General features: G+C 40.7%; 1 protein-coding gene across 4 annotated transcripts in view; it reads left to right on the forward strand.

Moving 5' to 3' along the window:
* TXNL1 (thioredoxin like 1) overlaps positions 1-22,399 on the forward strand; it is a 33,883-nt gene that overhangs the window by 9,333 nt on the left and 2,151 nt on the right. The window contains exons 4-9 of one of the 4 annotated variants that reach the window (XR_012904973.2): positions 2,649-2,771; positions 4,004-4,073; positions 4,635-4,807; positions 14,330-14,434; positions 15,187-15,377; positions 19,908-22,368. Coding sequence is in view for 3 of the 4 variants with exons in the window: in XM_014570215.4 (XP_014425701.2) it covers positions 2,649-2,771; positions 4,004-4,073; positions 4,635-4,807; positions 14,330-14,434; positions 19,908-19,934 (498 nt within the window). In the remaining variant the exon portion in view is untranslated. Of the gene's footprint in view, positions 1-2,648; positions 2,772-4,003; positions 4,074-4,634; positions 4,808-14,329; positions 14,435-15,186; positions 15,378-19,907; positions 22,369-22,399 lie in introns of those variants that run through there. The other 3 variants (XM_014570215.4, XM_006116575.5, XM_075932631.2) reach the window with 3 other exon arrangements.

Genomic DNA, 22,399 nt, shown 5'->3' on the forward strand with positions numbered 1-22,399 from the left:
ATATAAAACATTTATGGTTGAATACCTGGTATTATATTTCAAAAATGCTAAAACCAGTAGTTGGTTCAGTAACGTGATAGCTTTACTACAGTAGTATGAAAGTTTTGTATTTAGCTTTAGGAAAGTTAATACGTTCACTTGTGAATAGTATATCTGAAGCGTTATATGTAAAAACACATCTTTATATGTTGAATACTTCAAACTCATAGTTATAGAGCAACTTCTGCCATACAAATAGCATACTTTTTCCAGTTGAATTGTTCTTATGTAAATGGTAGAATATAGGCCACTTGAAGTTGTAATCATTCAGTTACTCACTACGGTATCAGCACTAGTGTTGCACCTACTTGTGAATGTAAATACTTATGCTAATAGTTAATGTAACAGCCAGTGTGGCAGTGTTATGCAAAAAGGCATTTTTTAGCTTCGCAGCCCAAAACACATTAGAAGTAATTTAAGTAACAAGAGACTAAGGTAGGTATGCATTTGCTTTTTTAAAACTAAACTAACTTCATAAGATGAACAGATTTTTTTCTAATAATTCTATAACAGACAAATTCACACCTTTATAAATTAGACTGCAATTTAATGTGTTGACCTGATAATAAACTTTTAAAACACTGACATTCAGGGTTAATGTTTCTAATTCATCCTCTTCATAAAGGTGATAATTATCTGGCAAGTTTTTTAAATAACATCTTTTGAACCTTCTCAATAAGAAAGGCATGAAATCTCAGTTTCCTGCTTGAACTGGAGAGGGGAGGAATGGAATTCTCACCATCTACTTTTTCATAATAAAAATAACCACATATTAAAGATAAGCATATAAATTGTCTTTTGATGGGTTTTTTGCCTTATTTAAAATGTTCCATCCCAAAAAGTCTAAAATTCTGTCTACAATTAGTAAAGATTTCCATTTAGCAGTTAGCTTTGTACTTAACTACAGTACACTGTGATGTAACAGCTTTCTAGTAGTCAATAACATCAATACTGTCCTTGCTACAGAACTTAATGTATAGTGTCTTCTCAAGGAGAACCTTTTTGTAATCTTGAAAAAAAATCTGATACAATGAGCTAGATTTTTGTACTCTGTTGGTGTATATATAGTTGGTGGTAGTTTCATGTTTCTTTTAAGATGTCAAAACCCTTAGTTGGATACTTGATGAGAAAGTTCAACAATGAATAGCTTTGAAGGTGGGGTCTGTCATCAGTGCAAATGTTATTATTCTAAAGTTGTTTTGTTAATTGTACATTTATTTTTAAGTAGGCTTGCTTTTGGACTTCTCTAGTGTTAAAACATCAGTCTTTTTACACCTGTTTTGCAAATGCATTATGTATAAGGCCCTACCAAATTCATGGTCTGTTTTGCGCAATTTCATGGTCATAGGATTTTTAAGAGTAAATGTTTTGACTTTCAGCTAGTTAAATCTGAAATGTCATGTTATAACAGTAGGGGTACTGATGCAAAAAGTTCTTATACTTCTACCCTTCTGCACTGCTGCAGACAATGACTCTCTTCCTTTAGAGCTGGGCATCCGGAGAGCAGTGGCAGCTGGTCAGGAGGTGAGGGCATAGTCATCACCAGCAACAGTGTGCTGTGGCAGCAGACCACTTTCAGAGCTGGGTGCCTGGCTAACAGCTGCTGGTCTCTGGCTGCCCAGCTCTGAAGGCAGCAAACAATTAAGAGTGACAATACCATGATCTCCCCTTAAATAATCTTGTGACCTCCTTGTAACTCCCTTTTTGTCCAGGACCCTCAATTTAAGACGTTGGTTTCCCTCATGAAATCAGGATAGTAAAGTAAAAGCATACAAACTTAACTCATTTCATAGGAAAAGACCAGATTTCATGGCCTGAGACTTGTTTTTCATGGCTGTGAATTTGATAGGACCTTAATTTAGGATATGGTTTTGGTGCTTAAGCCAAATTACAGCCTGCAATAGTTCACTTTGTCTTGCTGTGCACTTTGTAGATTCCAGGGAATGCATGATAAAATTTTGCAAATGGGGGGTGGAGGTTAACTAAAATTTAAGATGTGGGGTGGGCAAAATCTGGCCCATCAAATATTTGGATCGTCCCATAGCTCCTGAGGGAGAGGTGTCTGCATCTTAAAGAGCCTCCCTCCTCACTGGCTTGCCACACAGAGACACAAGACCCCAGCATCAGCCGCTTTGAGCATGCCGCCTAGTGTAAGCACGTTATGGCCAGAACTAGCAGCTCACCACCTGCTGCACCCCAAGTCTTTGATCAGTCACAACCCAAATCCTCTGCACCCTTGACCCTGGTCACAACTTCTTCCGAGACCCTACACCCTCTCCTCCACCCCAGTCTGCTAACCTGACCTCTCTTCTGAATCCAGCCTCTATTCCAGATGCATGATGTGCCTCCTCCATTAATATCATAGAAATGCAGTCTTTGACCAGTTAACAAATTCTAAGAGGCCCCCTGTCAAAAATTGTCCACCCCTGTGTAATATGAATGCTTGAATATATTCTGTTAAGGATGAAATTATTGAACTAGTTTTTTTATTTTAATCTCATCCTGTATACAGTGATGAATTTTACTCATCTACACATTTACTAATTCTTTTCAAGTAGGTGGCATATTTTCAAGCACCCAGCAGCACTGTTGGCTTTTTTTTTTTTCAGATGGATTTAATGCCATTTATTAATAAAGCTGGCTGTGAATGTCTTAATGAAAGTGACGAACATGGATTTGATAACTGTTTACGTAAAGACTCTACCTACCTGGAATCTGACTGTGATGAGCAGGTATAATTTCAATTTGTGGTTGAATATAATTTTAAAGGGCAGTTTTTTCTTCACGTATTGACTAGGGATGTTAAATTTTGATTGATCAGCTAATCAAGAAGTCATTTAATCAAAGTTGATAAGAGTGCTGGCGACTCTTGCTGCAGTTCAAAGGCAGAGGTGCAGCAGGGAACCTTCAAAGACAGAGATGCAGCTGTCCCCTCCTTCCAGTGCTGGCTCCTCTTTCCTCTTCCTCCTCCTCCTCCCCCCCTCTCTCCAATTACTGCCTCTAATGTGGAGATAGCAAAGGGTGGTGGAGATGCAAGTGGTCAACTTGACTACCCGATAAGCCTAGGCTTATCGAGTAGTCAGCTATTTGACTACTCTTTTACATCCCTAGTATTGACTAGTATAATTGTCTAATTCTCCTATGTTTACAATCATTTTGGGATTAAAAAGTGGGAGATTCTGTTTCTGGCTAATAAATGCCAAATTCAGTATTAAGCAGCAACAAGTGTACAGTAATAAACTTGATGAATGCAGTGAACTCTAGATAGTAAGTGAGCTCAACAGTTCACTTACAGCAGTGGAGAAATTACTTGGGAAAGGAAACTTTAAAACAATTGAAAACCATAATCTCACATATCTTTACCATGTTTTTCTTGTAGGTAAAACACAGCTTTTGATGCTTCATAAAATGTTTAGTATTAAACATAATTCTAAATTGCGTGGTGGCTTTCAAGGGCTTGGGTGAGATTGTGTGCTGTCCTGTACAGGTTAAGGCCAAGTTTTTAAAAAATGAGTGTTTAAAATTAGACTCTTAGACCTAATATTCTGGTGTATGGAAACTGTTGAATGATCCTTGCTCTTGAAAATTGGGCCTTAAGGCACCTCAAAACTAAGGTGCACACAATTGCTCATCTATTTTGAAAATTTTGCCCAAGGTGTTTGGTTTAAGACTCAACTTTAGGTACCCATTTCCAAAGCCTTGCCTAGAACAAAATCTGAGAATTGTTCAGGGTTCTAGTAGATAGGCTTTCATTAACAGGAGTCTTCTTTCAAGCTGTATAACAAGATATTTCCTAAATTCTAATAATATTTACATATAAAGACTGAGAACACTAATCATATCCTTGTGATCAGTTACTTTCCCTGATCTAAACAACATTTTGTTTTATTTTTTCTTAAATATTTTGTCTGCATTTCAAAATATTTTGCATTGAGAAATACTTAGATAAACTTTTTCTCTACAGCTCCTTATTACTGTGGCTTTTAATCAACCTGTCAAGCTTTATTCCATGAAGCTTCAAGGGCCAGATAATGGTGAGTAAAATACATCTGTTTCTTTATTCCATCAAATTGTTCCTAGTTTTCTGCTTACACTATTTTTAAAGGTTTAATTGTTCTTCAGTGTTTAATTGGATTATTTCAGAATCCTGAATATAATAGCTGCAGTTCCTGTTTTCTGAGCAGTATAATTGTAATTATTAGCAAGGTCCCATGGATTCATGTAAAGACAGTAGTATGGATCTTGTTGCTTTCTAGAAATCCTGCTCTTTGGAAGTAGCTTTGTTGAAATTGGAGAAAACAATCAATACAGTAGATTTGTTCTTTAAAATATATTTAATGTAATCTCCATGCTGTCCATATGCTATAGTTTTGACATGGCATAGATATTTATATTGACATACAGTAGAGCAAGGTAGAACTATAGTTTCAAATGTGGTTTCTGTACTTATATCTTGTACTAATTTTATGAATGTAGCAAAAACAAAATTGTCACTACGTGTTCATATAACAAACATTGTAAAGATGCTTCTAGGTTCGAATTTTGTATCTAAAAAGTGGTTTAGTTAATTAAATTGCTAATGTGTGTTAACCCAGGTCAAGGTCCCAAGTATATAAAAATCTTCATCAACCTTCCACGATCTATGGACTTTGAAGAAGCAGAAAGAAGTGAACCAACCCAAGCCTTGGAACTAACTCCAGATGACATAAAAGAAGATGGTATTGTCCAGCTTCGCTATGTAAAATTTCAGAATGTTAACAGTGTAACTGTAAGTAAAGCTTTGTCTTCAAATTTCATATAGGTATATTTACATGAAACTTGGAAAGTCTAATTTAAAATACTTGGGACAAAATAATTGATGAGGTGACACAGGTTCCAATGTTTAGACAGGTTTTTGTTATAACAGTCCATCACTCCAGAGTGACTATACGCTTATGCCAGCATACGTTTATAGGATGTAAGGTCAGAAAAGGACTGAGATCATCCAGTAGAACTTACAGAATCACAGAAATATGCAGCTGAATGGGACCTTAAAGTCAAATCCATTACTGGACCAAGTACAGGCAGTTCCCGAGTTACGCGGATCCGACTTATGTCAGATCCGCAGTTACGAACGGGGCTTTTCCCGCCCCGGAGGACGGGAGCGGCAGGACGCCCAGATGAGCTGCGGTCCTGCCGCCCCCGTCCTCTGGGGCGAGAAAAGCTGCTCCCCGTCTCCCTGGTCTGCTGGTCAGACAAGGGAGACAGCGAGCAAAGCCTCGGAGGCCGCCCGCAGTGGGACAGCCACGGTGCTTCTAGGCTGTCCCGCTGCGGGCGTCCTCCACGGCTTTGCTCTGCGTCTCCCTGGTCTGCTGGGGGAGGGGGAGCGCAGCTAGTGCCCCCTCCCCCCCAGCAGACCAGGCTTTTTTCTGCCCACGACGCCTGGGGTAGAGCAGCTGGGGCGCTGCTAGGTTGCTCCAGTAGTGCCGCTCCTCGGCGCTACTGGACCAACCCGGCAGCACCCCAGCTACTCTGCCCCAGGGGTCCCCAAGTCAGCCGCTGCTGAAACTGACCAGCGGCTGACTACAGGAAGCCCGAGGCAGAACTGGCATCCAGATTCAGCCGCTGTTGAAATTGATCAGTTTCAGCAGCGGCTGAATCTGGACGCCAGTTCCGACTTACATACAGATTCAACTTAAGAACAAACCTACAGTCCCTATCTTGTACGTAACCCGGGGACTGCCTGTAAACCTAGACCTTTTCTGTACGTCCAGCCTGTTCTTAAACCTCTAATGGTGGGGATTCCTCAACTACCTTAGATAGTTAAGCACTAGAATGGGCTTCCAAACTGAGGGAAGTGTTTTTTCTAATATGTAACATATGACTACCATGTTGCAGATTTAGAGATTCGTGCACTTCATAACATCCTCTTAAAATATTCGAAGACTATTGTCAGGTCCCTCCTCAATTATCTTTTCTCAAGACTAAATATGCTCATGTTTTTAACCTTTCTTCAGGTCAGGTTTTCTACTTGTTTTTTGTTTTTGTTTTTAACTTTAGTTGCTCCTTTCTGGACTTTTTAGTTTAGTATATATGTAAGTATGGCACCTAGAGTTGGACACAGTACTTTACATAACAGTGGTGAGGCCTACTTTAGAGTGGGACAGTTATGTCCCTTGTCAATGTACAACACTGCTGCTAATATGCTGGATTATATGAACCTTTTTTCAGCTGCATCATGTTGACTCATTCCATTTGTGATCCACTACAGCTTTAATACTTCATGTGTGTCACAGGACATTACATGTCTCTGGATTACTCTGCACTGAACTCAGTAACTTGTTTGACTAAAGCACATTTTCCAGAAAGTCATCAAGGCACTTCTCTTAGGCTATGCCTAGACTGCAAGCCCCTTTTGAAAGAGCGTCTAGACTACAATCAGTACTTTCAAAAAAGCAAGCTCTTTTTTTTGAAAGAGCACCCAGGCAGTCTGGATGCTCTTTCGAAAAAGCACAGTTTGCATTACATAGCGCCTTTTTTTTGAAAGAGCACTTTCGAAAAAAGGCGTTATTTCTTGTGAAATGAGGAGTACCGCCGTCGAAGGAAAAGCTGCGTTCTTTCGATTTAATTTCAAAAGAACATGGCTATAGTCTAGATGCAGGTGAAGTTTTTTCGAAAAAAAAGGCTACTTTTTTCTAAAAAACCCTGCAGTCTAGACACAGCCTTAGTAGTTCTGATAATCATTAATTCCCTGTTTAGAAATGGTCACTTTTGGCTGGGTGGGGGTTTGTGGTAAAGCGCTGGCAGTTGCAGCACTGTTCCTGGAGTGCAGCAGCAGCAACGCTGTTGGTTGTCCACGCAGTCAGCCGCCAGCAAGTTACTGTGATTATATTCACGGTAATCACATCATCTTGCAAGCCTGAGATGATGATCAGTGGTTGCAGAACTTTTAGATGAGGAAAGTCACTTAAATTGGACTGCGTGCTGAGCTCGAGCACACAAACAAGAGCTACACTGCCAGCAGAAAAGCTTGTGGCATTTGCGCTGTGGAAGCTGGCTACTCCAGACAATTTTTGTTCATTTCGGAGTGGTAAAGTCAACTATTGGACTTGTGCTGATGGAAGTGTGCGGGGCCATCAGTCTCAACCTGCTCTGAAAGACCATGTCTTTGGGCAAAGTGCATGAAATGGGATGGCTTTCCATGAATGGTCTTTCCAAACTGTGAAGGGGTATTAGATGGCATGCACATTCCAATTCTGGTACCTGACCACCAATCCGCTGGATACATTAACCTTGGGGTATTTTCCATGGTTTTACAGGCACTTACGGATCACAGTGAGCATTTCAAAGACATTAATACAGGTTTGTCCGGAAAGATGATGACTTTTACATCTTTCGGAACACTGGCATGTTTAGGAAGCTGCACGTGTAGACTTTTTACCAGGCCAGATGTTCACCATGGGGGAAGTGGAAATGCCCAATGTGATTCTTGGAGACCCTGCCTATCCCTTAATGCAGTGGCCTTTTTAAGCACAAGAGGACTTTTTGAATTTAAGTGCAAGCCAAGATCTGCCCTTCTCTGAGGCCCTGTCCCCTGCTCACTCTGTCCTCCCTCACTTTGACCAGGCTGGGGCAGAGGGTTGGGGTGCAGGCTCTGGTCATTGATTAAGGGATTTGGAGTGTGAGGGGCCTCTGAGCTGATCTTGGGGCAGGCTGTTGGGGTATCGTAGGGAGTTCTAGGTACAGCCTCTGCAAGGAGGTTTAGATGCAAGGGTAATGGGGCTTGGAGTGCGGGAGGGAGGTCATGACTAGGGTAAGGTTATAGGCAGGGCTCGCCAAACCGCGATGAGCCCTGCTCACCAGCCGCGCGGTTTGGCACGCTGCGCATGCACAGACCGCACTGCACATGCATTGACCGTGCTGCGTGGCTGTGCCGGCTTGTAATCTACTCGCCATGCCGAGTAGATTACATTAATTTTCGAGCCCTAGTTATAGGATGTGGTCTCCAGCTGGGCCCTGCTTATCTCAAGTGGCTCCTGGGTGGTAGTGTAGTGGAGCTAGGCAGACTCCTCCTGTCCTGACCCTGCACTACTCCCAAAAGGAGCCAGCAGACTCCATCCCAAGTCTTGGTGTGCCCCCTCTGCTCTGTGGGGATAGGATGCAGAGGGGAAAAGGGGGCACCCTGACATCAGCACCCCTCCTTCCTCCCCTTTGCACAGCAAGCAGGAGGCTCCTGAGAGGACAGCTCCAAGGCAAAGGGCAGGATGTGCAGCAGTGGAGGGAGGGGCAGCTGAAGTGCAAGCAGAAGGCTTCTGAGAGGACAGCTCCAAGGCAAAGGGCAGGATGTGCAGCAGTGGAGGGAGGGGCAGCCTCTTGGTTAAACCAGTCAGGATCACCTGTCAGCTCCAAAATCTACTAGTAGACCCCAATCAACTGATTGGTGACCACTGCCTTAATGCCATGACTCATGAAACCTTACATAAGGAACCTGACCACAACAAGGAGCAGTTCAATAACAGACAGAGCAGGTACAGAATGACTGGAATGCGCTTTTAACTATTTGAAGGCTCGCTGGTGATGTTGTACAGAAAGCTGAACTTGGCAGATAACATCCCTACAGTTATTGCCACGTGCTGTACCCTCCATAATATTTGTGAAGAAAAGAGTGAAAGCTTTTCCATGGGCTGGACCGCTAGGCACGGCGCCTGGAGTCAGAGTTTGAACAGCCTGAGACCAGTGCTACTGGAGCATGATTGGGGTTGTCGAGTCAGGGATGATGTGAGGTAGCAGTTTGATGCCATACATGGGAGTGCCATACACTGAACTTAGTGCTATGGTGACTGTAGCTTTGCTGGGATATGCTTGCTTGCTTGCTTTCATGTAATGGAATAAAGATTTCTTTGAAACACCTGAATTTAATTTATTTCATACAAAGTAAATGCAGGACACCGGTGGAGTGTGAAACATCTGCATTGTGGGAGGCAGAAAGGGAGAGTTGGAGTGGGATGAGATAAGGCATGCACTGAAAATATCACAGGTTTGTATATGCCTATGGTTCATATGCAGCTCCACCGTAGGATGTGCTGTGCAATAGGGCCTGCAGTTCATCAGGACCAACCTGTATGTGGATTGGAGTTGACTGCATCAGCAGCTTGTAGGAGTCTGTAAGGGGAGGAGGTTGGGCAGGCAGGTGTAGAGTGTGGCGGATGGCTCTTGGGGACAGACTCATCAAGCTGTATTGTTGGGAATGGCGCGGGGGGTGGAAATTGGGGGACTGGTCTCACAGATTCTCAGTTTGCAGTATTAGTAGGGCATCCAGCATCTTAGCTTTGCCACTCCATAATGCTTAGGAGCTACTAGATCGCTATCCCTCCATTCCTGCAATTTTTTTGTTTGGTGTTTGTGTGACTCAGGACTCATCACAAACTCCTCTCTAGTCTGTCTTGGGAGCTTCCATGCCCTTTTCAGACACCTTGCAGGAGTTAAAACTTCTAGAGACAGAACTGGCCTCAGATTACCAATCAAGGGCAAAATTGCAACACGTCTCACAACCACTCCAAACCCTTTGAAACACTTGAATTGTCCACTGTCTGTCCTAGAACAAGCGTATGCAACATATAGACTCACAGTGGTGACTTCACCACTAAGGGTTTTCTTTAGATGCCCTAAGTGCAGCAGGGCAGAGGAAAGTTGTCCTATAAAAAGCCATCTGGCTTGACCCAGAGGAGCAAGATAGAAGTTTGGGAGCTGGTGCATGGCTCAGCTGGGCTGTAGGGAAAGGGGTGCACTGAAATAACCTCCCCGATCCAGAAAAATCCCTCATCCAGGTCTAGACAGGTGCCCAACCGGGGGGGAGGGTCCAACATGTACCTGCAAGTTGTGGGCACAGCACCAGCTCAATGGTTTCCTTACCGCACCTTGTGGTAGATGTCTTGCAGCTCCTTCATTCTGACCCTACACTGCAGTGCATCCCGGTCATGGCCCCTTTTGGTCATGCACCCAGAGATGTGTCTGTGTTTCTTACAGCTGAAACTGAACTGCCTCATCTCCCCAAATGCTGATGAGGTCTACTACAGCCTGTGTCATCAAGAAAACTGGAAGAGGACTTTCAAATTTCAAAGACACAAGGGCGGGACTTAGTCACATGAGCAAGGCAGTAGAGTTCAAACAGATGACCAGAGAGGCCAGAACAGGTATTGTGGGAAGGCTGCCAAAGGCCAGTCAGGACACAGTGGCATCCTAGTGCATAGTCCAGAGTGCAGCAAGCTCTGCACTTGTTGTGGAGGTTGTTTACCTAGACCGTGCTCACTGCGAAGCTAGTGTGCACTAAGTCCCTTACCCATATGCTCACTGTAAAAGTTACAGCCTTGGGGGCTTTTTTACTGCACAGTAACTTGCCAGTGTAGATTTGGCTTCTATATGAATCTGTCTGGCTTCAACTTCCAGCCATCAGTTCTTGATATGCTGTTGGCTGCTAAATTAAACAGCCTGTTAGTAGCCAACATTGTATTCCCATGAAGATTCTTATACACTTTAATCGAGAAATCTCTAAATCATTGACCACTGCAGATGGGCTGCTTCAACCCGGCAGTTAACCAGGTAACTTGATGTTTAACTAATTAAATAGGATTTTACATCCCTAATGTTGAGTGCTTGTCCACTTGTGACTCGACTCCTAACCATTCATAATTTTCCAGGATAGAGCCATACAATTTTCTAGATATCTAACCTCACTGTAAATGGGCCTGGCTTGCCAAAACCAGATGGCTCTGTATGACTGCCTTGTTTGTCTTTACTACTCTGCAGAACTTTGTGCCATTCCCAAGCTTTATCACCAATACACCATATTTATTTCTAGATCTTTGATAAAAATGTTGAATATAATTGGGCCTAAAACAGCTCTTTCTGGAAAACCAGTAGAAACACCCTCATTAATAACTACTGATGTCATTTGTCAGTTTTTAATCCATATAGTCTGGCTTTTATACTGTATAGTGCTGATTTGTCTTCTAATACCACACAACATTCTGATTAAATCAGATGCTACTTGATAAAAATCTAAGTGTATTACATCTGTAATAGGAATCATTAAAAAAGAGGTAGAGAATAAGAAAAAAATCTATATAAACCATGGTATGCCCACATCTTGAACAGTGTACAGGTTCGGTTGCCTCATTACAAAAAGGATATATTGGCATTGGAAAAGGTTCAGAAAGTGATGATTAGGGATTTGGAATTGGTCCCATATGAAGAGAGATTAAAAAGACATGGACTTTTCAGCTTAGAAAAGAGGAGACTAACGGGGGGGGGGGGGGGGGGGAATATGATAGAGATCTATAAAGTTGTGACACGTGTGGAAAAAGTGAATAAGGAAAAGTTACTTATTCCCACAATAAAAGAACTAGGAGTCACCAATTGAAATTAATAGGCAGCAGGTTTAAAACAACAAAAGGAAGTGTTTCTTCACTCAGTGCACAGTCAGTCTCTGGAACTCCTTGCCAGAGTATGTAGTGAAGGCTAGAACTTTAACAGGGTTAAAAAAGGAGCTAGATAGATTCATGGAGGGTAGGTCCATAAATGGATATTAGCCAGGATGGGTAGGAATGGTGTCCGCAGCCTCTGTTTCTCTAGAGGTGGGTGATGGGAGGGATCGTGTGAGGATTACCTGTTGTGTTCCCTCCCTCTGGGGCATCTGGTATTGTGGCCACTGTTGGCAGACGGGATACTAGGCTAGATGGACCTTTGCTCTGACCCAGTATGGCAGTTCTTATGTTCTTATCTATGCAGCTGCCTTTCAACCAAATATAAACAAAAAAAATGAAATTAGTTTTGTTTGAATTACTGATATTTTTCATAAAATTGTGTGGCATTAATTATATTGCTATTTTGTATTTAATGAATCGCATAGTCAGGGCTTGCCGAACTGCGGCGAGCCCTGCTTGCCAGCCGTGCTGTCCAGCAATCTGCGCATGCGCAGATCGCTCGAACTCGGCTCTTCCGGGTTGCAGTCTACTCACCAGATTGCATTATTTGTCGAGCCCTGCCCATAGCAACTGTTCCTTTATTTTTCCTTGGGGTGCTGTGTAACTGCTTATAGTTATCGAGGTCCTTCTGCTTGCCTTTTGATTGACACGCTAGCAATTTTTCAGTCTTCTGGGTTTTCTCTGGTATTTCAGAATTTTTAAAAAATTAGCATCAGTGGAGCTGGAAATTCACCTTATCCAGGAGGTATGGGGAGATGGCTCTTTATTATCCTTACTTTTGCCAGGCTATGAATTTTTTTGTGCTTTTTATGGCTTTGCCTTTCCTTATCAATTTTCTGCACTTAATTTTGCTAAGTTGTATTTTGTTTCCCTTTTTTTCCATTTATTATGCATTGCATTTTCCCTCCTCAAATTGCCGTCTTCACTTAGCCATGGACCAAGTTTGAGTTTTTAGCCAGAGTTGTTCTTGTGATTGTGGAGTTGTCTGCTCTTCAAACCACCACTTATTTCTGCAGAAGTTTGTCTCTGATGTTCTCTATCAACTAGCTGGAATGTAATACCTACCAACAAAGCCACAATAGCCAGTCTGAATCATATCAGGTAGTTACAGTAGAACATCTTGGAGTTGACCAATCTGCTGCTTGTTAATTCCCAGTTGTCCTACGGAAGCTCATGAGACTATTGGGAATCTTGTGTATTTTTAAACTTATCTTATTACATATGAACTACATCCTGTTAACTGGAATATACATTTAATTGTTGACTGAACAATGTCATATAACTAAATTACAAACTTTTGGTGGGCTTCAGAATGGGGGGCATGCTACAGGTAAGATGTGCTTAGTGATAGAGGTCTTAGCACCAAAAATGTGCCTGATCCAATGGTTCTCTCAAGTGTTGGTTTCAACGGTTACGTGAAAACTTATAAGAGAAATGTTGATCAAAATTGGATTCAGGTAGCTGAAATGATAAATGAAAATATAATCCTCTGTCCTGCACATGCTTCACTTTAAGTATGTGAATTGTTCAGTTGGCTTCTATGGAACTACTTGCTTTCATAATGGTATGCATATACCCAAGAATTTCAAAGATTGGGCGCTAAGGTTGACCACGTCATCTTCTCCATTAGTAGTTTTTTTGTGTGTAATATTTGATTGTAGAAAGACCTAAAGGCCTCAGCCAGGTACTCTACTACCGAACAGTCTATTCTCTAAGATGCTTGCAAAAAAGACAAGCAATTTTTAAAAAGTTACAATAGAACTTCTTCCCACTTTCTCCTGGGAAAGAACTCCCCTCCCTCCCACCCCCCCTCCTGCTCCGGTGCTTCTGCTATGTACATTCCCATCTCTTAATGCTATCCAGCCCTTATATGAAAACATTTCAACTCACTGATTGGAAGAAGTTAAACAAATAGTCTTGCAGCACCTTTGAGGCTAATAAAAAATGTAAATGGTGTCATGAACTTTCATGGTTGTGCCAAGGTAGGTTAAGATAGCATCTACATTTTTTGTTCGTCTCTAAGGTGCTAAAAGACTATTAGTCTGTAACTGAATAAACTTAAACAACAAACATGGCTACCCCTTGAAACTTGTGATTAGAAGATTTTTTTTTTTTAAATGGCAGCATGAGGCACAGAGCCCAGAATCCTTCTGATCTTTATTCTTGTGCCGCCTCTTGGGTAAGGAAAGAGAAAGGGACCTTGTTTCTACTTTCATCTAAGTGTGCAGGAGACCCACAAAATATCTTCCCTGGGTTCCACCATTGTCTGCTGGCTCCATTCCCTATCTATTTCCCTTTCTTGTGGCAATTGTTTTGTTTCTTTCATGTGTCCATTTTATAGTATATGTTGGCATTTGTGATAATGCCAGATTAAAACCAAAGTAGAAAACCTATTTTGACTGTGCAGATTTTATAAATTGATATTCTCTAGTCTCTTAAAAAAAAAAAAGTATGAAGTCCATATAAGACAGCATTTACAGAGCTGTATATGTTCTCGCTATTGAGCTCCTGTTGAATTCTGCTGAAAACATAGCAAAATAAGTTGGGGAAATTTAGTTACTTCTTTCTTGAGTGGTAGTGGTGGTGGTTTTAAGAGAGACCACAGTCCTCATTTTAGAGGTGAGCAGATAAAATTAAAGAATGGTTGGCCATATTTTTCTAGTATCTTCCACAAAAAATGCATATTTCTGAAGTCGTTGGATTGCCTGGTTCCACTTTATATTTTGGGAAACATGACATGTGTACTACCTATACTTAAGGAAAGAATTGTGTAACTATACCATGTTTATTAGTCGGAATGAATACATACAAACTATCTTACTTTTTAGTTATTTGTCCAGTCCAATCATGGTGATGAAGAGACAACAAGAATTACTTATTTTACGTTTATTGGAACTCCAGTCCAAGCAACAAACATGAATGACTTCAAGCGAGTAAGTTGGATTCCTGAACACACACATGAATGTTTAATTGCGTTATTAAACATTGGTAGTTGCATCTCAGCTAACTGAATTCTTTCTATAATTGTTCATTTTGAGTTGATACCTCTTCCTCTCAGTGAAACATATGTGCCTTTGAAACTTTGAGATCTTGGCTTTGTTACAACTTTGTCTGGAACGTGTTATTTACCTAAGGATCTTTCAAAGTGAAAGGCATTTTGGATATGTAAAATAACAGCTAAGGGTTTAAAGTTGATACATCATGAACACTGCAACTGAAATCTTGAAGGGGTCATTATTTGTCCGAACGTTTCTATGCCCTAGAGGTGGGCAATTTGTAGAAAAGTTGTTACATATATTGGAAAATAGAAAGCATACATAAACCATAATAAATCTGTTCCTGAAGATTTTGTTCAGGAGGCAATATTGAGTGGATTAGAGAGATTTGTAAATGATTTATAAGAGTGCTGCTTCAATAACAGTGTCTATCTTCATACAATTTCATAACATAATTATAATCTAACTTTAATTGTTCCATTATTATTTAAGAATGGTTTATTCTTAATAAAGGTTTATCTGGCTATTCCTTGAGAGCTGCTTTTTGGACCATTCTAGATGGGGTATTAAGTTAAGATGGTCTTAACTAAAGGAAATGGAATATTTGAGTAGCAAACTCTGTCTACAGTCTGCTTTTATCAGCAAAACTTGTGTTGCTCAAGAATGTGAATTCTCCCTTCTCTCCTCAGAGTAACATCAGTTATATTGACATAAGTGCTGGTGTGGACTATGCTATTTCAGCCGGAAAACATCTGTCAGCATAGCTTTTGCCTGTTCTGGGAATGGTTTTATTATTCAAAATCTTAACTTCATCGGAAACTGGCCACTTAAATGTGCAAGCCAATCAATTCAATATCTGATCTGTCCTATACTAGTGCAGGTAACTAGTATTACCACACTATTTAAATAACTGACTTTTTGCAAATACTATTGATGTAAAGAAACATACGTTTACCATTGCCATGAAGTTATCAGGAAGCCTTGATAACTAGGGATAGAATCATAGAATACTAGGACTGGAAGGGACCCCGAGAGGTCATCGAGTCCAGTCCCCTGCCCTCATGGCAGGACCAAATACGGTCTAGACCATCCCTGATAAACATTTATCTAACCTACTCTTAAATATCTTCAGAGATGGGGATTCCATAACCTCCCTGGGTAATTTATTCCAGTGTTTGACTACCCTGACAGTTAGGAACTTTTTCCTAATCTCCAACCTAAACCTCCCTTGCTGCAGTTTAAGCCCATTGCTGCTTGTTCTAAATGTTAAAATGCATGTAACGATTGAAAATTTCAGCTGTTACACGCTTACATGCAGGGCGGTAGTTGGCTCCCTGGGAGCCAGTGCACGTGGGGTGCCAGCTTTTTAAGCCATCAGAGGCAGCAGTGCAGGGGAGGTGGGAACAGGCGGCTCCCCAAGAGCCAGTGAGCACAAGAAGCCAGCACTGTGAAGGTTAATTGAGGAGCCCATGGTTTCAGTTACTTTTTCACATCCCTATTGATAACATTTAGTATTCAAAGGATTTACAGATAAATTTATGACCAGGAGTTTGAATGTGATCCTTCAGAACTGGCATGTTTAACATTTGGTTCAGTTCTTAAATTTTAGAGTGATTGAAAAGCATGCCTTAAATGTTAAAAATTGATTGGATTACTGATTTAGAACCATTTAATACAGAGTCTTCATTTGGCTCAAAAACCAGAAGAAAAATGTAGACAAGTCTTACCAACCAATTGCAATGAATGGCCAAAAGACATCTGTTCTGTTTTTTTAAATGACTTTCACTATTTGTGTTGAATTCGTTTTACAGAGTTCTAGAATAATTTGATAAGAGTTTCTTTTATAATTTTTTTCTGTTTCATAATCTGTAATTCACTTTCAAACTGATTTCTTGGTCTCCATTCCAGGAGATCTTTCTCACTATTTGAAGAAAATTTTAATTTGAGTCGAAAATGAGAATGTGTGTTTTTGCATTTTAAAAATGCAGGCACACTTTTATTCACTAATGAACTGGATTTCAGGCTTGTATAAGTAGTGCTCAATGAGGTGTATGTTTGCTAAGTTTTGGGGGGGAAAAAACCCACTGATTTTTAAGCTGTGTGGTTTGTGATACAGCAAAAGTTGTACCAAATTGCTGCCTCTGTCTGGACTCTCCTCTAGGGCCATCTGTCACCTTTCCATTTTTTTTTAATCCACTCACTGGCTCTCTCATATTCAGTTTTGACTACGTCTTCATAAAGCTGTGCAAGCACCTAGAACTGCTACAGTTCTTCAGGCATCTCTTGCTTTGTGTTCTGGTTTGGTTGAGTGACTCCAAATGTCAGTCCTTGCCTCTGTGGAAAGCAGATTCGAAAGCTGCTACTTGGTAGACAGCTGTTATTTACCAGAGCAACACAAGAGTTTCCCAGAAGTCCAACTGAATGCATGCTCCCTGAAGTGTACACATAAGTGCTGCAGTAAAAGAATACATATTTCTAAGTATGAGGGAATGTATTTGTGCATCCCTGACTTCCGTTTAGACCAGTGGTCCCCAACCTTTAGAGGTGCCCGGGGGCAGAGCCACTCGCGCCGAGCGAGTAGGGGCGGGGCAGCGGGTCCGGGAGCATGCCAGGGGACTGGGATGCCCTTGCACCCGGCGCCGGCATGTGCCCTAGGGCCGGGGCTGGGGCCGCCTGAGCGCCGCGCGCCCGGCGCCCGTGCATATCGCACGCCTGGGGCCAGCGCTTCCCGTGCGCCCCGGGCGGCGCCGGCCCAGGTTGTCGGTGGGCGCACACAAATGCCCCGGCGGGTGGCATGGCGCTCGCGGGCACCGCGTTGGGCATCACTGGTTTAGACAATATAAAACTAGATAAAGTATTTAACATTAAAGTTTGCACTGTTAAAACCAGTCAGGAAATGCAAAATGTGAAGGGATAAATTAAGGACTGATTTAACCAAATATGAATTTGGCCCAATACTTCTAGGACAAAATTTATTCATCAAATTAAATGTGTATATGCATCAGTAATATTTCTTCTTTGTGTGTTTAATCATTGAATATGTAATTTAATAGTTTATGGTAACATGTGGGATGTGTAGTCTGGAGAAGGTACAGTTCCCACAATTTTAATTTTTACATTTCCAGGTTTTTTGCAATTTATCCAAAGGATGTTGTGAAGACCAGGACTTTAACAGTGTTCAAAAAGAACTAGATAAATTTGTGGAGCATAGGTCCATCAATGCTTATTGGCCAAGATGGATAGTAATGGTGTCCCTAGCCTCAGAGGCTGAGAATGTGAGAGGAGTAGTTATAGCTTTATTATTTCCTGTTCTGTTTGTTCCCTTTGGGGCATCTGGCATTGGCCACTGTTGGAAGACCAGATACTGGGCTAAGATGAACCTTTAGTTTGACCCGGTATGGCCATTCTTGTGTTCTAGCTGTATTACTTTAACATATCTTTGGACATTGTATTAAAGTGTGTGTGGGGGGGGCGGGGGCGGCTAAGAATTTATCTGGAAAACTTCAAAATCCATTTTCTTTTCATATGCACAGTTACCTGTAGAACTGAGAATGCACTATTTTAATTTCTCTTGCTAATTTCAATTAGGGCTCATATTATGCTCCATTGTGCTCTTTTAATTCTAATGTATAATTATAACAGCTTCGTAAAATGAGTGCTCACAGTAGATGCTTTACTTTTTACCAGTTTGTACTGTCTTAACACTTTGTATAACTTATTGTGTTTATACTATAGTTTATCAGGGAGGGAACATCTTGTTTGCATTTAAAGTACTAGGGATGTTAATAAACATTAAAATAATTAACCAGTTAAACAATTAAAATATACTGTTATCAGTCTGGCAAATGGCAGCCAGAGTCAGGTTCCAGTATGCCCGCCCAGCAGTGTTGTAGCAGCCAGGGTCCCTCTCTGGGTGCTCTAATGCTACTGGGGTAACCAGAGCCCTACCATGCCACTCACAAGGCTTGGGGTCCTGTCAGAGCACTGTTGGTGTGCTCCAGCATAGCCAGACTCAGGCAGGGCAGCTGCTGATTGATCTTTCATTTTTAATCTCAGAAGCTAACTGTGACACAGGGATCCAGCTATTAATGTTAGGTCAATGAATAATATGATGTAGAATAAACACAGCTTTTAATAATATGATGTAGAATAAACCTCCCTGTCCTCAAACTTGACTTTAGCTGATGAGAAGTAGGAACTGTTAAATGTTTTAAAAATGTTTATAGAACTTCAGTAGATTGTGGCAAACTGAATCTTAAGGTATGTCTAGACTACATGCCTCCGGCGACAGAGGCGTGTAGATTAGGGTACCGGACATAGTAAAATGAAGCGGCGATTTAAATAATCGCCGCTTCATTTACATTTACATGGCTGCCGCGCTGAGCCGACAAACAGCTGATCAGCTGTTTGTCGGCTCAGCGCGATAGTCTGGACGCTCCCCTGCCGACATCAAAGGTATTTATCGACCACCCAGGTATGCCTCACTCAGGCATACCTGGGTGGTCGACAAATACCTTTGATGTCGGCAGGGGAGCGTCCAGACTATCGCGCTGAGCCGACAAACAGCTGATCAGCTGTTTGTCGGCTCAGCGCGGCAGCCATGTAAATGTAAATGAAGCGGCGATTATTTAAATCGCCGCTTCATTTTACTATGTCCGGTACCCTAATCTACACGCCTCTGTCGCCGGAGGCATGTAGTCTAGACGTACCCCTAGTGGCAGGGAAGAAAAGAGACTATTGCCCTGCTTTGTGACATCATGAGCAGCGGCAGAGTGTAAACAACATAATTTAATCTTCTATTTTCCTGGAAGGTCAATGCATAGTCAGAATACATCTTGAAATCCTTGCGTTATTTGCCATCTTTATGAATTTAATAAGATGGAGGGGGAAGGACATCATAGATATGTTAACATCTAGATCTTCCCTTAAACTATTTATTACTTAAAACTACCATATCTGTAATACAAATGACAATTATTGTGGCAGATTACTTTTAAAATGTTTTCTTCCAGAGACTTTTCTAGGTGTTACCCTGCTAGTCAGGCCAGCCAAGTAAGATTGGTCAAAATGGATTTATTTTATTTCCCATTTAACTTAGAAGTTGTCGGTATCTTGCTATTGAATGTTGTGGTGAACTTGCAGGCCAATTATGTGAAGAGAAGGAGGATCTTACTTTCTTTCATGCGAGAAGGCTTTTAAAATAGATTTCACTTTATATTCATTACCCATTAATATCCGCTTTCTGGAACCCTTATAAGCAACTGTTCCTTTTTGGAATGAGGACTTAGGTGCATGTGAAACATAGGTTCCAAAGTCCCAAAATAATCATAGCTTTTCATTTTTTCTTTAACTGCACACCAGGCTGTTGTTGTGGTTTTTTTATTCTAACATTTTGTTTTTGTTTTTTCAGCTTAACTTCCCAGCCCCAAAGAACTAAAAATGCAGAAGAAAATGTTTAAAAATGAATATTAAGATTGACCTAGTCTCGCACTACACCCTTCCCTGTTCCCTCTGCTCATCTACCATCTGTCTCACCCTTTCCACAATCTCACCAGTGGGGCAAGAGCCTTCTCTGCAGATCCTGTGCTCTGGAACAGCTTTCCTGTACCTCTCTGCTTCATTGACTCATCTTCTTTTATCCCATCTTAAGAGATTCTCTCGCAACTTTGCTTTCTTAATTTTTATGCTTGTTAACATTAAAACTAGATAATAGATTTGTTACATAATGCTTTAGACCTTGTTTTCTGAGACTTTTATAGTCCATCTTATATTTAATTCTGTAAAACAATTTGAGATGCAATTTGGGACTTGGTCAAGTTTTTTAATTTGTTATATAAAATGTATGGTGAATAACAGTCTACTTTGCTTTTAAGGTGTAATCTGTTATGAAGACAATTTCAGGTTTTTTTCATCTATAGTTACAGTTCCAAACTTCCGATCTAGTTGGCCAATTTTTTGGTGGTAATATGTTCAGCAAATCACAAATTCATTTCCTTGCCATTGTTGGGCCAATCAGGTCAAGCAGTTATACACATAATAAAAAAATCTAATTTGAAAGATTTGTAAAATTGTCAGAATTGCAGTACCTAATCATAGTTAAGGTACAATAGCTAACAAACAGCTGTCATAGCAAGTGACCTGTAAATGACAAGAGGGAGATAGATTTCTTGTAAAAATTAAGATATTGTTCTTACAATCATCCTTTATTTGGGGTACAGATGGGAAATCTTTTTGGCCGGTGATGACACACTATCCATTCTGGTGCTTAATTTTTGCAGGTAATACACATGGGCAAGTTGACAATTCCCACCTCTGAATGGTATAGATCTATTTCTCGAATGATACACATCTGCTAACATCTTAATCTTTGATATTAGTGTTTTTAAGTTTAATCCAAATCTGGGCACTGTGCTTGGGGTTTGAGATGCACAAAATACATATTTTGCTTAAGTTTAATATTTTTTAACTTGATTAATCATACTTTAACAAGTGAATGATTTTTTTTTCTGGACACTTCAACATTTCTGTCCAACTAGAATTCTCTTGGCCCTATGCATTAGGCTCTTCAGCTCAATGAGCATCCTCCTGGCCATCAGTTCTTTGAAGGAAATGACCAGTAGATTCCAAATCTCTTTACAAGGGAATTCAATCACCGTTGGGGTATTTTTGGTGTGAAAACAATTGCAGCTGAATGGTGGAAGGCATTTCCTTTCAGCTGTTGGAGACCCTGCGAAGGAGGAAATACAGGGAAAGTAACCCAGATCTCCCATGTCACAGCAGAACATAATCACTGTTCCAACCAGGTTCACCAACCTTCATCTTTCAGCCAGTACTAAAGTACAGAGTTCTATAAACCTTTGTGAGAAAATGCTGTGTCTTTGGGAAACAAGGTGTACAGCAAAGGTAACCATACTATCCCGTAAACACATTTTCCCACAGCAAGCAGCTTTGAAAAGTAAAAATCTCTATTTTAATAAGACTTCAGCATTATCAGTACTATTGTGCTAAATTTAGAAGGGTAAGCAGATAAAAGCAGAGGATGATTTTCCCCCCCTTCATTTGTTTAATTTGTAACCAGTTACTTCTGGGTTGTCAAATTCAAATATATAGTTCTAGTCTGAAAGGTGACTACACACCAATCTGCTGCCTATCTTGTGTGTACTTATCTTAGCTAAGTGAACTGGATTCTTTCTTTCTGTGTAGCAAAGAATGGTTTAAACTCCAGTTCTTTTTACTTGTGTGTGCAGCCTCAAAGCTATTGAGATGTCTGTAGAAGGCAAATCTGCCCTCTAAATCTTTACTGCTGGTGATGTATAGAAAGGGAAGAACTAAACTTGAATCTGATTCCATACTGTTTGCAGAGCTTGCAGTTAGGAATTATTTTCACTGACCATGTGCACACTTGACATCAGTCATTGACAATAAATGTAGAATGCTGCTATGCCACTTCTGTTTACTTTTCAGTGTTGAATTGAATTCTAAAGCAACATTTCTTGACAAAGACCTATCCTTAATGTAAACCTAGTTGATCTCCTGCCTAGAAGGTTGGGTTTGGGGTAGTCTTACCACTAAACTTTGTGTTCAGATCTGATTCTTGATATCTAACTTGGTTTTGTGAATAATAAAAATATGTAGATTGTTTGCTTTTTCCTAACTTGCTCAAACAAATGAGATTTTTACTATCTGGATTAAAAATACTAAAAATTGGGGATTTCCTCACACAATGTTTAATCGTTGCAGGAATTTATAGCTCCATCAGTTTACAGCACTAGAATGTGTGCTGAAAAATCCATGAATACCATGGGAGGAATATCACGTTTTGTTTAGAGCTTATAAAAATGTTTGTGGAGTTTGTTTTCCAACTTAACTTTCATTAGTGATTATTTTCTATTTTTCTTTGTC

Source organism: Pelodiscus sinensis, chromosome 6, assembly GCF_052426305.1.
Source record: "Pelodiscus sinensis isolate ZL-2025 chromosome 6, ASM5242630v1, whole genome shotgun sequence".
NCBI lineage: Eukaryota > Metazoa > Chordata > Testudines > Trionychidae > Pelodiscus > Pelodiscus sinensis.